The 18433-nt window shown below is 45.2% G+C and overlaps 1 protein-coding gene across 1 annotated transcript; it reads right to left on the reverse strand.

Annotated features, from left to right (window-relative positions):
- Positions 1-6: 6 nt before the first annotated feature.
- On the reverse strand, positions 7-16719 carry LOC310935996 (adhesion G protein-coupled receptor B1-like; the record flags this gene model as incomplete). The annotated part of the gene is made up of 31 exons (XM_083900011.1): positions 7-201; positions 442-492; positions 721-825; positions 944-979; positions 1076-1698; positions 1885-1924; positions 2042-2137; positions 2251-2422; positions 2577-2662; positions 2777-2843; positions 2943-3012; positions 3123-3273; positions 3415-3517; positions 3649-3752; positions 6925-7051; positions 9146-9189; positions 9615-9717; positions 9941-10010; positions 10103-10246; positions 10701-10809; positions 11726-11794; positions 11959-12153; positions 12287-12393; positions 12486-12587; positions 12700-12864; positions 12962-13126; positions 13996-14160; positions 14551-14712; positions 14848-14946; positions 15037-15186; positions 16017-16719. The coding sequence occupies 31 exons, from the start codon at positions 16717-16719 to the stop codon at positions 7-9; spliced, it is 4578 nt and encodes a 1525-aa protein (XP_083756137.1).
- Between the last annotated feature and the right edge of the window lie 1714 nt (positions 16720-18433).

Genomic DNA, 18433 nt, shown 5'->3' on the forward strand with positions numbered 1-18433 from the left:
CTCCCCTCAGACCTCTGTCTGCAGATCAATGATGTCCTGCCCAACTAAAGGAATAGTGCCGGGTTTCTCCCAATCCACAGAGTGCAGCTCCAGAGGCGAGGCAGCTAGAGGCTCCATGTCTTTGCGCACCCATGCTGGAGGTGACTGAGGTATTCCCCGGACTCCCTCCCATGGTCTCTCCAGTGGTGCCTGCTGTTTGTCCTGTTGAAGCACAAAGAGGAGCCACTTAAGCACTGGTGTCTCTCATCAGCAACAGAGCAATTCCAGATTGAATCAAAATGTAATGGATTTCATTGCATCAAAAGTGATTTCCTAATAATGATAGTCAAGTTTTCATTCAGGGAAATGATTCTGCCTTGAGGCAAGTGTAATATCTGATGGTATGTCTCATTTATAGACATTAACTTTGAGGTATGTGTGAGGTTGTATATAAACACTCACGCTGTGGTTCGTTTTGTCACTTCCACCTGAAGACACACTCCATCTCACAGACTGTAAGAAGGAAGGAAGAAAAATAAATCTTGATTTATTTGACCTCAATGTAAACAACAACCACAGTTTAGTACAGAGATCACTGGTTGTTTTGCAAGGCCGTTGTCTATATATATATAAAAAAATGTTGCCTCTGTTATATTTTTTTCATTTTTTTTCATTTTTAGCATTACCTGGAAATGAGTGTCAGTGGAAATGGAAGAAAATGATTTGAGAATGATGTGTTACCTTGCTGTCAGAGGCAGGTGACTCTCTATCTTTCTCAGCATGATGTAGCTTCCTGTTTAGGTCCTGGAACATGTTCTGGTGCCTTTTCTTAGTGTGCATAATTTTCTTCAGGGAGCAAAGAAAAAACAACTTAGAATTAGTATTGCACATTTCATATGCTATGTGTTATATGCATTTTTTTTAAATATATCTTAAGAAGAGATAATAGGCAAACAATATTCACCTCAAAGTCCAACTCAGCATATCGGGATTTCTGTCTCTGCAAAGAAAAGACATGCAAAGAAAGTTGGTTTAATGCCAGATAAATATCAACAGACCGCACACGTATTTGATAACATTACTTCAGTGAACCTACCTCCAAGGAGCTCATGGAAAGCGTGGAGATGGTTTCACTCTTGGACATCATGGAGTTCATGGACTCGAAGGTGTTCTCCAGGCTACTGTGTGTGATGTGAGACTCGCTGGACATGTTGTGGATGTTCTGGATGGGCGAGTCTCTCTCTGAATACGACACGCTGACCTGGTCAGAAGGGATCGTCTTGATCCCAAAGGCAGCCTGGGGCTCAGCAAAGGGCCCACCGAGGTGCATCAGTCTGGCCTGTGGCAGCTGGTCCACACTAATGTTATATTTTGTCGCGTCATCTTTGGGCTTGGACCTCAGGGTGGAGGTAGTGTTGGGCATGAGGACGTAGCCGCTGCCGTCAGACATGCTGCCCTCCACCTGAGCCCGAGCGAGATCGACATCTAGCTGCTTGAAGATCTCCCCATCACAGACGTACACAGGTTTCCCGCAGGTCGGGTCAACTCCACCCGCCAGCCTGCTCTTCTCTCTCTTCAGGGTGAGTGTGTGGCTGGAATATTCAGGAACGGCCTGCATGTGGCTCTTACTGGGGTTGGATGGCAGGGTGTGGAAGTTGGAGCCCATGGGAAGCGGCATCTGAGGAGGAGGCATCTTCTCTTCGGAGGAGCTTTTCATTCCTTGAAATAGAAATGGTGCAAAAGTTAAAACATAATAAAGAAGCATTTCACATCTAAAATACTAGTTAATTAAGTATGTTCTCTTTTTATGCATGACCAGATGGTTTAAGTGCAAAGCTAATAGATATGGAAATGCAAATGGAAAAATGGTTAAGGGCATGAACAAGTGGATGTAAAAGTGCTTACCTTGTCTGCTTGAATCTCCATCCTTTTCGTTGTCAGACTGCTGATAAAAGAATAAAAGAAATGTTCGTTCAGTGCTTAATGTAAGCACATATCCATTTAGGGGTAAAATACAAGAGGCACTCAAGACATTAAAAAGGCAATAAGCCAAGAAATTTACCATATGCTGGGTGTGGCCATTGTGATGGGAACTGCCAGAGTCTCCGTTGCCGTCGTCCTTGCGATCTACTACTCTGCACTTTACAGCTTCTTGAACCTAATGAATGGAGCGAGGAAAAAAAAGTCAGGAAGGTCTGTACCCAGCACAGAAAACTTCATAAACAACTTCAATTTCACTTTTATTCATCTCATCTAAATGTTTTATCTTACCTCTCTACGCAGAATGCAGTGAACCATCACAATGATGAAGCCCTCCAGAGAGTCGAACACGGCAAAGAGGATCTGGAAAAGGGCTGAGCGGCGGTCGGTGATGGCCAGGACAGCAGACATCCAAGTGAGGGCCAAGAGAGGCAGAACCACGCAGGAGCTCCACAGTGATGCACTGCAAGAAGAGGAACAACAGGGCTCAACTAAACTGGCTCATACAGGTAGCTCTGCAATATTTCTCTACTGGCAGAGATCTTTTCTCTCACACCATCAATATACCTGTAATGGTACTGATGTGGGAAATACAAGCAATACTCAATAAGACCTACCCAGCTCTCTCCTTCAGCTTCACATCGGTGATTCCGTCCTTGGACACCAGCTTGTTGAAGACCAGAATACCAATGACCATATTCACCTGTTTGTAAGAAAAACAAACATGGATGAGAAAATGTAATAATAGATAACTCATTTACAAACTGTATTGCGAAGGACTGGGAAAGTCAGAAGAACTCAAAGTCAGGATACTCACCAAAACAACAGCTGCAGCAGGGCCAACGAAGGAGTACAGGAGTCCACCCTCAAGAGACAGCCAGCAACTATAAAAACAAAGGGGGGGAGGAGAGTTTTAATTTTGAGCTCAGGGATGTATGGATCTTAGGATAAATGGAGAGAAATAAGATTGAGAATAGACTTACTAAGTGACAGTGCCATATCCCTTAGCCTTAGTGAAACCCACTGACACGGCAACCACCAGTGCAGGAAGGCCTGTAAGATGAAAAAATGCACAGAAAACATTAGAGCATGAACAAAGACAAAATAAATGCAAAAGAAGAGGAAAAGAAGGGCCAGAAGAGAGGAAAGTTAAGTGCTCTTACCCCAACCTAAGCACAAGAAGCGCTTGCGGATAATGCGGTTGCGCAGACGACCAGTGACAGCCATGTAGGACTGCCAAGCTTCTGTCAGCACCCAGCAGAAGGAGGAGAGGAAAAAGAAGTGCAGTAAAGCGGCCACGAGAGTGCACACCACCTGTGGGAGCGCGAGAGGAAGCAAAGGTGGACGGGAAAGATGAGAAATCTGTGTCAGTGGCACTGCTACCCAAATACCCCAGAGCAGCAAGTCTCAGAGAGGTTTAGAGAGAGGCTAGGATTGGCTAGAGGAGCTTCTTACCTTGTTGCGAGCCTGAGTTTGTCCGACAAGAATGAGGGCATTGGAGCATATAATGGAGATGCAGAAATTGATGAGGATAACGGAGCGCTCAGAGCGGATGTACCTGGAGTTTTTGAAAGGGGAGAAGAAAAGAATAAGGTTAGCCGGGGGTTCGGGAGAGGAGGGAGAAACCAGAGCACAAAGCATATATAGATATAGGTTGCGATGGCGAGACTGAGCTCAAAGGTTACTTACTTCCACACAGAGACGTAGATGATGATGAGGAGCAGCAGGGTGAGGGAGGAGACCCCACAGCCAACGATGAGCGTCACGGATGGGAGCAGTGCCTTGTCCATGATCTACAGAGAAAAGACAAGACCGAACATGTCGCTTAGAGCCGATATCGTACACACATACATGCAGAGAGGAAACCAGCACTGTGATACACACACACACACACACACTAGTGAAACCTCTGGGTGTGTGGTATCTGGAACAGCAGACAGGCTCCCTGTAGGCAAACAGCTGAATGGCACAATCAGGCCATGGATGAGGCAAGGTGACCCCAAGGTGAACATGTCAGGAAGATGGAGCGGCAAACTAAACACATGGTCAGGGTCACTGCGTTTCTCCATTGAGCTTTTTAGCCAGCAAATGAGGCGAGCAGGATACCGCACATAGATCTCCATCCACTGAGCTGGGAGGGGGGTTGTTCAAGTCCCAGGGGCAGTTCAGGAGGTGCTGCTGTATTGAATCATTAGCCTGAAGTGTCACAGCCACCTTCTAATCACTGACAGACATCCTGAGCTATTCTTTGCTATTCTCTTGATAACACTTCCCCACCATGTTGGTGTTTTGGTGCCAAATAGCAGCTCCTTGCTCACACCCCTGCAGCAGGAGTGAACAGGTGGACCATTATCACCTGTGCATTAATCTTCCGCCACCTGTCCTTTTGATCTCTGACAGCAACTTAGCACCTGCCACCGCCGGCAGCGGTGACCATCCCATGTTTCAAATGGCCCTGGCACTGAACCTCTGGTGGAGGAAACGGAGAATGGTCCATCTTATGCCTGTCTTCCCTGCTGCTCATTCGCCTGGAGCGCTGATGGGTCACTTGTGCGCACACAAATCTTTGCTCCTTAAGACTTCACAAATCTCCCGATGTTTGACAGAAACACCTCTGAACCCCGGGCATCTATATGTGTGGTTTCACTGCCTCCGTCACATTTGTCTGTCTCGCACCTTCTCAGGAGGCTTTGACAAGGTTTTGAGTTAATTCCACACGTCTGATCTGTCATCACCCCAAAGCGTGTGATGAGGAGGTCCTCGATATGGTGTGATTATAATTTTTTGGAAATGTGCTGAGAGGAACGCAGGTGAGAAAGAGCGAGGTGGCTCCAAAAGGTGAGTGAGAAAATGTCCCGAAATATAATAAATCTGCAGGTATCAAATTAGCACAGCTAGAAGGGAAAGAAATAGACACCACTTTGGCCTTCGTGTGATTTATGACAGACATAAATTCTGATTTTACAAGTGTGTGAGGCATCACATCGAATACTTCTACCATTGTTGATAGCGTCTCAGAATTTAAATGGCACGACACTGAGCCTTGAAGGATTATTCCTCTAAATCTCAATATGTGATCCACATGGACGCGACTGATATCAAAGCGCAGCTGGTGAGGGCCAGCCTACGGCAGCCAAAGACTAATTTACTGTGGCAAATTTGTTTCAGAATCTATCCAACTACATCAGAAGCACGGCGGAACAGATGGCAGATAGCAGAGCAGTGAGATGTCTTTGTGCTTCAGCCTTTATCTGAGGGGAAGAAAAAATAGAGTTTGTGCTGTTCCATCTCTTCCCAGTCTTTGTATCTGGGTTGACGATTGCACCATGGGCTTCTGAGTGAAGACAGACAGCCAGTTTGACCTAAATACAAAGCATGTCCTTGACTGAATCGTGTCATTTTATCCAAATCTGAAGCAGTTAAATGAAGAAAAATGTACGTGGAAACCCTTAAACATTCACATTTTTCATTTTAAATGAATTACCCCAGTGGTAAAGAGCATCTGCTGTGCAATCTATGTGGGCTGCTCCCCCCCGGACCATCATGTTTCCAACACACATGGTGCCACTGGAGTCTTGAACCTACACTAACTTGACTAAGAGCTAACACACTGCAGTATGAGGCTGATTTTCTCTCTGCATTTCTTGAGTTGCTCATATGATTTGCAGGAAGATGTTATTGAAAATGTCCACATCAAAGGGACGGATGGAGAAGTAGGAGGAACCAGCGATGCGTGACCAGACGTCTGTGTCTCATTGGTCCTCCTCTCTGACATTTTAAGTCTCGCTGCTGTGGCCGAAGACGAAGGAGGAGAGATGTGTTGGACGTAATGGAGAATTCAGAGATACTGACAGACGGATTGATTGGCGCAGCTGCCTTTTTTACAGTCACGGGAGCCTCGAAGGAACAAAGGTTTATAGGTGGCGCTGTTCAGTCTGACATCAGCAAGACAAATCAAATCTAGGATGTAAACAGCAGGTGAACACTGAATTGATTTTGTAGTGGGGGGGGAAAACACCGCAGTCCAAATTCAGTTCAGATGTCTTGCCACTGAATGCACAGTGAACAGAATAAAGGAGGGGATCAAAATAATTGTAGATATTATTTCCTCACACTAATGAACATCTGTTGAATGTGTCTTCTCTGTGCAGCAGCAGCAATCACATGCACAGCAGAGATGGACAGAACATTTCCTCTGTCCTGGGGGGGGGGCTGTGCAGAGAGGAGGGGAGGGAGGTGCGGGCTGTATGTGTTTTTTTTTTCTTTTTTTCCCACAGCACCTCAGTTATCAAAAAATCACACAGGCCGAGTTTGCCTGCAGAAGCCGTTGCCACGGCAACTAAAGAGGAGCAGCTTTAGAGGCAACACAGTCTACAGGGGGAAAATTACACATTGTCTTTTGCGCATAATAAGATTTTCCTTTTGTTCTCAAACCATGCACACACCCTCTGCCCTCGTGTATTAAATCTGCGTAGACTGATGTCAAGTGTAATTAAATTATACATCATAAAAAACATGCATAATTTAGCTGTTTTGCAACCGATTGTTACACAATCTGCAATAAATGCTTTCACGCAAGCAGCTGCACCAGTTGTTTTCCACTGCTGCAGATGCCCGATAAACATTATGCATTCGCTAATTGCAAAAAATGAAAAACAATAGTCAACATGACAGTATGCATGTCGGTGTTATTGTTCTGCAAGTGCAACATTCCTGCACATCATCAACACGTTGGTCGTTTTGTTTTGCAGTCAATAAAAACGGGGCATCGAGCAGCGACACCTGCACGGAGACAAAGAGGCAGCGCTGTCTTCAGCAGCAGGAAAAACAAAGTCCACACTGCAGCGCATTCACACACCCACCACCATTCATACAACACGAAACATTCAAGACACAGGAGAAGAAGAAAAAAAAAAGCATTGCACAAAATGTCACATTTGTGAAGAAAGGGACAAGGAGACTTACCGAGTCGAGGTTGACGCGCGCTAAAATGGCGAAGGTGGAGGGGCTGTCACACACGCATTTGGTTCTGAATGAATGAACGGGGACGGATCTGCAGCTCCGAGCAGACCAAGAGCCAAGCAGAGAGGAACTGCACGGGGGAGGAGAGGAGAAGAAGGCAGCGACGGGTTAGCAGGAGAGGAGAGATCTGACAAGTCTCTCATGTGAAGGGATTTTTTCCCCCCTCACACACATACATCCTTTATATATTTATATATATATAAAAAAATATCATCAATATTCTGTTTATCTGAGTCAAAGCAGCACAGATACATATAAAGATGTGGCTCTCATTTAACATGCAGATAACATAAATATTACCTTAAAACAATATACAGGTTTATATAACCTGAGGTGCTCACTTCCATCACATTAGCTTAGATAATGACTTTCACATTTATGTGATTAATAGCCATCTGTGCCATGATTAATGATGATAGGCCTTCATAAATCTCAATATTAGCATAATCTGTATCATTGCTTGTCATGCTTAATCTTTCCCCCAGTAGACATGGGATTATGGGCAACACTTGGCCAGTGCACGCATGGGGACAAAGGACACCGTGTTCCCTCTTTTCAAAAGAAGGATGTGAATGTGAAGACAATATGAATTATGATTGTGTTTCCCCTCCTTCTCTCTCTGCACTGCGCTTGATTCTTCAACATTAGATAGAAGTCGTCTACTTTGAACCTAATATACATGTATAATTATATGTTACCATTTTTATTCTGTGCTAAGCCTGGTCAGTAGGGGAATCAATAATGGGTGCTTTCTCAAATGAGATGCATCTACCAATCACTGAATCTTAAGTGCTCAGATCCAAGAGAAAAATCAAGATCTGCCTCTGTTTTGGCTGCACCAGCAGCAGATGCCAGAGAGCAAAGAGCAAAGTGAGGAGGTTAAGGCAATGAGCTGCATCCTCAGACTGGTGAATACAAAGGAGCATCATCATAGCCAACACATCCAGCCTGGTACAGAGTGTCATGAGCAGACGGCCGCAGGGGGAAACTAAAATGGCAGGTCTGCGTGCAGTGGTCAGGTTGTCATATCATGCAGATACTGGGATAAATGGTCAAGTGTAATACAGTGTAGATATAATAATATATGTATTTTGTTTCTGTGCTGCAAATGTATGCACACTGTTCTATCTGTATCCAATTTCAGTGGCCAGAGTAGATAATCGACCACTTCCTGTGATCAGAGTAATCTCAAACATTTGCAGGTCTGCAAGAAAGCAAGCGTTGACCCCTGACTGTGCCCCGAGCAGACCTTCCTCTTCTGCCAGAACCACTGTCTGTTTCCTGCCATTAATCACATCCACAAATGAATGTAATTTGACTAGAGACACACACACACACACATTGGCCTCCCTCTGAAAGTGTATAAGTTAATTACATTTTTTTCTTCTATGAGTTTGTTTTGCTTTTACTTGTAGTTTGACAGTGGCTGTTGTGGTTTATGAGACAAAGAGTGACATCGTGTGTGTGTGTGTGTGTTTGTGTGTGTAGGGGGCAAAACTATCTATATGCAAATGGTGCACCTGGGTATTCTTGAGGAGGACAGAGTGAGCCTGGGGGGGCTGACGGATCTCAGCCCAGGCCACCAGGAGTTTCTTTCATAAGTCACTTAAATGCACACAAGCATCTTTGAAAACCCCTAAGCACCACAGTTATTAGCTATGACAGAGAACATTGCTGAGAAGCCAGGGAGGGAGTGTTCCTACTTTCTTTAAATTGACATTCTGATTAGTGAAGGAAGCTACCATGAATCTATGAATGCACTGCCTAATGTATAGAGTGAGCTCATAAGTGTTGCCTGTATATTTTTTCCATCCTGACGAAGCAGTGAAGTGTCACTAAGTGGAGGTTTTCATATTGTAAGTCTGCATTAAGTATGTCAGACGGCTGAGTGAGCGAGACCTGGCGCCCACGGCGAACATGTTGTTGCTCTGTCCTCTCTGTCTGAAATGATTCAGAAATGGCGGAAACATTATTGCTCTCTGTCTGGTGACTACGTGACCGAAGAGACGGAGAAGGGGGGGGGGGGGTTGTAATGTTTCTATGCAGTGACAGATGCATGACTGAACGGACTGTGGCTAAAACTGAGGAGACGAACAACATCCACTTGACAAGACCAGCCAGGACAGGAACAGTTATGTGAGCAACGAAGAAAAACAACACTTACGCTTCGCTCTCGTCCCATGAGAGGCACGTCTCGTTGATGGTGCCCTGCAAAGTAACACACAGATGGGAAAGTCAGTGTCAGGATTCTCTACACCAAAGGGGAAACGTGTAGGTTGGCACACCGTGCTATAAACGTGTGAGATGCAACAGCAACAGTTACAAGCCACCTGCCAGACTTTCTTGCCTCCCTCCTCCGCAATACAAATATGAAACCAAAAACAGGTTTTTTGTTGGCTGCAGAGACTAATTAATGCACGTGACTTCTCATCATCGTCATCATCATCTACTGATCGGTTGGTTTTACTGTGATTTTTTGCCAGGTTTCAAATGTCTGTAAAAGTCACACTGTCACTGCAAATGTCAAACGAAATGTCAGGCTCTGTGCACTGCAGCGAGCAAACACCCATGAGGAGGCTGATATATATATATATATATTTTTCAGAAGACTCCATTAGATTAGGGGGACTTACGTTGTGCAGGTGGGGGAACTCGATCTCGACTGGGGAGGACATGAGAGTCGTTGAGGGATTGACAATCACTGACACCACCTTGGAGTTGAGCAGGGTGGAGTTGCTGTGGAGAACGAGGACATTACACATTCAGTTTGGCGCAAAAATGAGAAATTAGAGCATATTGAGCTCGTTCAAGGTTTGATGTGAGACTGCATAGAAAGGATTTAACAGAAACTGCAGGAGAAAATAAAGAAATCTTCCAGCAAGGGTGCCATCTTGTGACAGCAAAATATATTTCATGTTGAGTCAGTTCTACACACACAAAAGCAGACAAATTGATTTACCTCTGGAGGGACAGAATGGAAGCGAGGTTTCTATAGAGGACGATGCCCGTCACAAAGGCATCGTTGCCATCTAGAAAGGACAAATGGCCTGTTTAGAGTCAAATTTCAAGAGCGGAACATCAGTTGATCGGCCTGAAAGGAATGATGGCTGTTTGACCTTACCGGTCTGTTTAATGGATGAAGCATCGCGGGACACAGAGATCTTCTCCTCTGAGGTCCTGACCCAGTCGAGCATGCCCCTCCAGCCCTTCACAGGGAAGGTGAAGTTGGAGATCTCAGATGCAGGGCGCTTGTGGATGCTCAGCACTGAGATGGACAGAAATGGACAAATGCTTTGTTAGCGAACAGTCAATGAAGTAAAGAAAAGGCTGCCATGGAGACTTTCTGTTTCATACGTCATGTGTGTCAATTCTCACTAAATCCTGTGATATCCTGACCAAAAAAAAGTTACACTAAGTGTGAATTAGAGTGTGAACATTACTACATTACTCTTACAGTGTTTGACAGAAGTGTTTTTGTTGCTAAAAGCCATGTGTTGTGTGGAATATTCTCATCGTTACATGCATAACATGGCACAACTGACAGAGCAAAGCTGGTGGACTTGACACACTGTTCAAGTGATAACTGATGCATTCTGCTGCTGCTGCTGATATAGACTCAGAGACGCAGGTGAGCTTAAGATTGATGCACTCTCTGGCCAGAGAAAGGACACATCACCCTGACAAGATATGAGGAGCTGGCAGAGGAAATCAATGCTCACCAAAATTCTCGGTGACTTCATAAACGTCTTGGAAGCCGCTCATTTGCAGACCGATCATGTTCACAAAGTCCTCGACCAGGCGGAAGAATTCTTTAACACTGGCACCCATCTGGATTAAAAACAGGGAGAAGAGATGGAGGAAGAGTCAGAAAAAGGGAAACAGAAGCTCAAGGACAATTTCATCTCATATCATTATACACAATTGACGAAATTGGTTTAATTGTGCACTTAAACGTGGCTGCGAAATGGCAGGTCCTTATATGGACTTCCTCTAAAGTGAACTGTTCATTCTTTCAGAGCGCTTAGCAGTAGAGTGGAGAAAAAGAAATTCTTGCTGCTATGCAACCGCACAACTTCCTGAAGGCCATAAATGGGCAGGCTGTTGATTCATACACAGGTTTTTTTTCATCCTCTCCCTCTCATTCAGTGTTAGGGAGGGCTGCATGACTTGCGTGTCTCTGACGCAGAACTGCAGTGTTGTGGGCGCAAGGTGTGTGCTTGTATGCGATGTTCTGTCTGTGTCCCTTTACAAATGCCATCAGTATGTAGGATGGCATAGAAACTCACAGGCTGCAAAGTGGGCGTTGTGATTCTCCCTGATTCAGTCGCACTCACTCTCTCTTGTTGTCACCTTCGACTGTTTCTCTTTCTCTAGTTGCCGGGGTCTCTGTGATTCAGTCAGCGTGCACACAAACACGTGTTTACTCTCTGCAGTGGGAAGGCTTTTGTTCACTAACTTCTCTGCAGCGCTCTCATATTTCTTTAGGTATATTGAGTGGGTAAGGAATACGTCAACAGGTGGTCAGACTAGACAAAGCAATGCTTGTTTTTAATTTATTCATATTTCATTCCTTGACGTCATGTTCTTTTTGCTCTTACGTGCCGTGTTGGAGTGAGTAAAAGGGCTTTTGGGAGAGTTAACTAGTTCAAGCACGCCATCAAATCAGAAAATACTCATCTCATCAAGTGTGCTTGTGAATGCCCCCCCCCACCTCCAACCCCATAAACACATTCTTATCACTTACCAGCTGGAATTCTTCCCATTTGTCACGATGTTCCTCCTTTAGCAGGTTGCTGATGGTCTGAACGTAATTCTGCAGATAATTAAGGCAGAGGTGTAAGAAGATACCAAATCCAGCTTAATTAAAAGCTATTTTGGTCAGAGAAAGACTATTTTGTAATATCATGGTTATAAATGTGCATAAGGTGACATAATTCCAAAAAGAAAAAGAAAAAAAATCACAAGATTCCCTCTTACCACAACATCAGCGTTGCTCAGTCTCTGCCTGGAGCCGTTGAACAGTTCAGTGGTGTTCTTCAGGGTTTCCATAATGGCTACGAGGTCACCGCTGTACTTGGCCCCTTCATCAGAGGAAAATCTCAGACGTGAAATCACCTCAGCAACCCCATCCACGCTCTGTCCCATCTGTGCTTTGGAGATGTAGTCCCTTGACTTTTGAAGAGGAGACAGGAGGTTAATGTGAATGTTTGACACTTGCTGATTTGACCACATTAGTGCAAAATGAAAACATGGCAGAGGAGATATTTAACATTTTAATGAGGGCACTTTGTCTTGCAGGGCTTACCAGCATCTGAATGTTCTCATAGTTCTTGGAGACACACTTGATGTGAGTTGGAGTCTCCCACGAGGCAAGACCTACAGCGTCCAGAGAGCACCGGCGCAGAATCAGACCTGTTAATGAAAGGAAGTACTTGTAGCCGGTGTGATGGGCATAACAAACAATTAACATCTCCAAGAAAGCGAGGTCTTCAATGTCACCGCACCTGAGGCATCAGCGGGGCAAGCAATGGCAGCCATGTCTCCAGCTGCAGTTTTCTTCCAAACAACATCTCCAGTGTTTTGCTCGGGGCAGATCTCATGGGGCTCTAAAAGATTAGAAGAATATACTACATGATGATTTGAGACTAATTTATTGGCTTATCAGGCTATATTATAATGAAGATGGTGTTGTGAATGCATTGTATTGAAGTCACAAACCAGGGCATCTCTTCTCACTGCAACGCCTCTGCTCTCCCTTTTCACCAGGGCAAGGTTCTCCACCAAAGAAAGGCCCCTCACAGACTCTCTGTCTCTGCTGAATGCCTCCACCGCAAGTCTTGCTGCAGCTGCCCCATGAGCTCCATGAATGCCAGCGTCCATCAACTAAAGGCAGAGGATATTTCACAGTATGAATTCTGCTTTTACATTGCATTTGGAAAGTGGTTTTAAAGATCTTGGTGTTTGTTTTTTTTCTTTTTACCGGGACATTCTTTCAGGAAGCAGTTGGCTGTCTCTTTCCAGCTGCCGTGGCACTCAGAGCCACCATAGGATGGTCCATTACATTCCCGCATTCTCTGCATGGTGCCGTTGGAGCAGGAAGCAGAGCATGCACTCCAGGCGGCCCAATCGTTCCAGAATCCATCCACTGGAGGAAGACAGAGAAATGTACATGTAACGGAGTTAGTTCAGCCGAAAGGACAAGACAGACGCCGAGGTCAACACTGATTTATTAACATTTTTTAAGATGAATTCAAGTAAAATAGATTGGGGGAGGACATTATCTGATATTTAAACATGACTGCATGTGCTTTCCTTCCTAAAATCAAGTTTATCTTATCATGAAAATTATGAACATCATTAGAGGGTATGAGTAAGGCTATTGCTGTTACACGTTGCCCTTTAAAACTTCATGTACTTTCAAAGTGAAATTGGCCAAAAGAAAATTTCTATCATGCTTAATGGGCCATTAAGGGACGACTCAATTTCCTTAACCTTTCATTCTCAAAAGATGCATTGACTTCTCCTAACAGGTGCAGATTTAGACACTGGAAGTAAGCGAGCTGCGGTGTACAGAGACATCTGCTGACGGCCACATGTAATTGCAACAGAGATATCTCTTGAACTGTGAACCATCTTCTGTGAAAAAAGGTGGTAGCACGACTGACTGTACCAACTGAGGCTGTGAGTGAAACATGGGTGAAATCCTTTCAGCACACGTGTAGGTGGCATAATGGGAAAGAACGGGCTAATGTATTCAGTGACAGTGAGCGCTGTGTGAGTCAGTAGTTATTATAAAGACATTGACTAATGCCAGCAGAGGCTTTTATTCTGTTGATGTGTCAGATGTAATGTCAATCTGCCACTGCAGTTGTTGTTTTTGATAGTGGTGGTGCCAATAAGTGGTTTAATTGGCTCTTATTCAGTGTGAATCAGTTAAGAGTCAAATATCACCCTTATTATGAGAAATAATCATTTGCATGTGCTCAAATGCAAATCAACAAAGGTAAAACTCACCGGGGCAGACAGCGATGTTGCAGAACTTTGTTTGTTTGGCAGGACCACGGCAAGGCTCTCCTCCGTTCTGGGGCTGCTTGCATGTGCGGGTGCGGTCACGGTAACCACGGCCGCATGTGGATGAGCACAGACTCCAGGGGGTCCACTCATCCCAAGCACCATCAACTGCACATGAAGAAAAAAAATAACTGTGTCAGAAACTATGTTTTAAAATGGTGCAATTTTCTGACTCAGAATACCAAGCTGTTGGGTGTGCACAAGAGGGGTTTTCGGTAAATCCTCCACAAGGTGGAGCAGTCCTCCACTCAATCCTCGACATCAAAACTACAATTCAGTTGAACGTGAATTGCAGCCTCTTTTCCACACTTGAAAGCTCATTGTGTCATAGTGGAAAAGTAACTATCTTGCCTCCACTTCTTCAGAAAATCAGTAAGGAACAACTTTCAGGTTGAGCGAGTACTTCAAAAAGGCCAGGAAGTGTTGAAAAACTTTTCACTTTCCTTTTCTTTACTCTTTGCTCACGGTGGCACATCAGTGTATTTATCAGGCACTCACCGGGGCAGACGGCGGAGTTGTTGCAGGGCCTGTTCTCACGCAGGGGTCCGATGCACTGGGTGGTGAAGGAGGAAGTGGCACAGACACGGGTACGACTCTGCCAGCCTTCACCACAGGTGACTGAACATGAACTCCAAGGGGTCCACTCATCATTCTTAGCATCTAATGTGCAAAAATAAAATGTGTTACACAGTCATTAAGATTCATAGGTATGCTTTAAAAACTGTGTGGTGAACAGCACACAGTTTTTGTGTCAAATTTGTATTGTGAATACATAAGTGATCCCTAATAAGTCACCTGTTTGGGTTGCAACAACTCCATGGTTGGAATCAGCAGTACCGTCTCTCTTCATACCAATGATGGCCCTTAAACCCTGGCTCCTGTTGCGCTCTTTGCCTGAGAGAATAGGAAGAATTACACGATTAACGCACTCAATAGGAGCCATCTGCAGCCGAGTGCTCGCAGATAAATGAAAGGCAGGCTTACCAATGCAGAGCTGAGGGTTGCAGGCGCGTCCTTCTTCAACTGTTCCTTCACAGACGTCGTTCTCGGGCTGGCAAGTTCGGCTGCGCACCTGGACTCCACCGCCACATTCCTGGCTGCATGCAGACCAGCGGCCCCAACCAGCCCAACCCTCTGCAAAAGAGGACATGAGAGAAGAAGGTTGAGCAAACTGCAACTGAAAACTACAACAATGCAATTGACTGTGTGTCGTGTAGAAGTTGAGAAGTTGAAGTTTCCCACTTTCTTTGCATAAAAGCACGACTCAAAAGATGCCTTGATGAACTTTGTCAGAACAGGAAGTCACATTTGTTTTATATGCAGCGGAGGAGAATTCTATGTTAGCAGGGAGCACTCAAGCCGATAGGTGTTCCATTTGAGATGGTGATTGTTCGCTTTTAACCACTCACCATGTGAACCATGACAGAGTGGTATGTAAGGATGTCAGGTGGGTTGCTATGACGACTAGAAGTGCTGCACTTCGATTTCCTCTGCCCGTTGACTGAGGTCTTTGTGCTCTTCTCTGCTCTCTCCACCTCCCCGCCCCAAACTAACACACAAACATGTCCTTTATCTCTCTCCGAGCCCAGACTTCTTGCCAAGTGTTAAACACTAGAAGCCTACCTCAGAAAATCACAGAGCTGTGGGTGTGTGCAGTTCAGGTGGTGCTGCCACTTAAGGCCTTAAGAACTTTGATTTACTTCTCATTGCCTTGTGGTGGCAGAGTGCACACCCTGTCTGTGCCTCTGTCCCACAAACGTGAATCATTTACTTCAGCAGCCCCTAATCCCCTGTAATCACAGGGTGATTACAGAGCTGTGGGAGCTTCAAGCACATGATCTCCCCATCAACTGTCCGGTCGAGTGGAGGCCAGTACAAAACAACATAGCACACCTTTTTTTCAGTATAGATAAACCAGTTGGAATTTTAGTTTAAGTCTACTTTGAAAATAAAAACAAACTTACTGATAATCTCAGCATCACGTCCATTATCTTTGGGAACTGGAACACATTTCTCAACGTAGACGCCACCTCTGTAACAGCTTCCTGGTTTCCTCTTTGGGGCCTCCCAGCACTGGCAGGGGGTGTTCATGATGCCACAGGGATGATCATGGGTGCTACTTGACAGGCACTTCTCCAGCCACTGGCACAGCATCTGGCAGGCGGGCATACTTGGGTTCCTCTTCCCAACAACCAGGAATTCAGCCTTGAAATCACTAATATCACTCCCCTCTGCCACAATCTCCAGCCCATTCCTTGGTGCCACCTTGCGGATTTGCAGGAACTGCTTGGTCGACTCGAGGTAGGTGACAGTGGTTGAAGCATCGCACAGCCGGACCACCTCGTCGAAGCTCTCCATGCCCAAGTAGGTACGAGAGGTCTCAATGAAGGAGTCGAACTGGAAGGTCCTGATCTGGCGGGGCACGCAGGAGTCGGTGGGCTTGGTAATCTTCATGTAGACTGTGTAGCGGCGAGGATCGGGGTTCTGCAGGGTCCAAGAGCACGGTGAGGAAGGGAAGGTCGTTGTAGAAGAAAACACGCCAAAGAAACGACTCTGCTCAAGGGTGGCGCAGGTTGCAGAGGCCGGACCAGAGGGAGTGCTGGAGGTCGAACCGAACAGGAGGAAGAGGAGGGCCACACAAGGGCCGGTGAGAGCTGACCACGCCATTGTGTCGGCTTCGATCAAGGATGCTGCTGCTCTCTTCTGTGCTTCTGTGGTTAAAATTCGTTGACTTCTTTGTTGCAAGTTACTGCACTTGTTTCAGATCTTCTGACTTATCTTTGCAACCCCTCTGATGAACTGATGGACTGATTTCAGAGCTTCCGACAATCTGTCATTGTGTATGAGAAAGGGAGCTGCAGAGAAAGATGGAATGGAAAGAAGAGGAAAAAAGTCTGTCAGTGTATAGAAACCTTTTTAAACGAAATGCATATTTGTCACAGTGATCATGGACTGCATTTTAATTGGACCCATTTGTCAAAGGATTTTAATTCATCAGAGATTTGCTCTCTGATCAGTATCATAGCATTTCAGGCGGATTCAGTGATCTAAATGCCCAGTTCTGCAGGACATAATTGCTCTAGCAGTGCAATTACAGTCCTTCACAGAAGGCTGGTATCTCAGAGCTCTTGCTCTTCCTCCCACACAGTGAACTGATCTGTGAATCATGTGCGTCAGTCTGACGTTCATCGATGCATTGCCACCGGCAACCACAGACGCTTATTAGTTTCATTATTTGTACGACACACTCCTCCTCTTGAGTGGTAAACAAGAGAAATTGTCCGTCTGTGACCATGGTGAAAGTGTGATTACATTACCTGCTGTGGCATTTCAACAACTACTGTGGAAATATTGCCTGCACACACAACAGTCCACTGATCAAAGATAAAATTCAAGAATGACAAATGACAGTCATGCTTGCATAAGTGCATGCATGCTCAATGTGACTTCAGCAATCACTTAAACCTCCTTGGATCAGGATTTTTAATGCTGCTCTGCAGGGGGGTTACATGCATTTGAATAATGCATGAACAGTTTTTCCCCATTTAATCTTTTCCCATGTTACTCATAATGCAAACATCATTTGTGAACATTTGACTGCGTTTTGTAGGGACTCTGACCCACGTCTCTGAATGACTGAGAAGCTCTGTGGATCTCAAGCGAGCAAAGGAAACACTGTTGCCCGGCAACATTTTTCCTCAAGATGTCAGGTTATTTGTGTGCCTTTTCATGCTCTGTGACTTAGTCTTACATGTGTCACTGATCAGAGTCAGCTGAACAAACCACAGACATCATCATTATTGCCACACTAGTGTGCAAATGATGTGGAATCAGGGATTGGATAATGTTTGCATGAAGGAAGATTGAGGTCTGTTGAAAGACTGCAAGTAAAAGTGAGTGAATAATCATGTCGAAGGGGCAGTGAAGAGACACGGCAGCACAACTGATGCCTATTGTGACGTTCTCCTTTGAGAGGCACCTGCACCTTTTCAGGCAGAGACCTAATAATTACCATCCTCACATTTCTTTTCACCATCTCTCCCTCCCTCCATGTCAGCCTTCCTCTTCTCTCTGCGCACAACACAGCAAAGACCTCTGCTTTGTGTAGGTGGGCACCAACTCCCCCGCCTCCCTACAACCGGAAGCGCCATGAATGGCAATCTGATGAGATGCATGGTGGAAGGAAAGAGGTCCAGCTGTTAAAGCTCACCTTTTTTCCCCCGCCTCAACTTTTCTCGTCCCCGTCTTTTGCTTTGTCAATTTGCTGTTGTCAACGACATGTGTGCATAGCGGGCAGCCTACAGAGTGCGCAGTTTGTTGTTATGGTGACAGGATTTATTTTTGTGCAGATCAGTGTGAAACACAGCAGAGAACTTGGAAA

This window comes from Microchirus variegatus (genome assembly GCF_963457635.1).
Source record: "Microchirus variegatus genome assembly, chromosome: 13".
NCBI lineage: Eukaryota > Metazoa > Chordata > Actinopteri > Pleuronectiformes > Soleidae > Microchirus > Microchirus variegatus.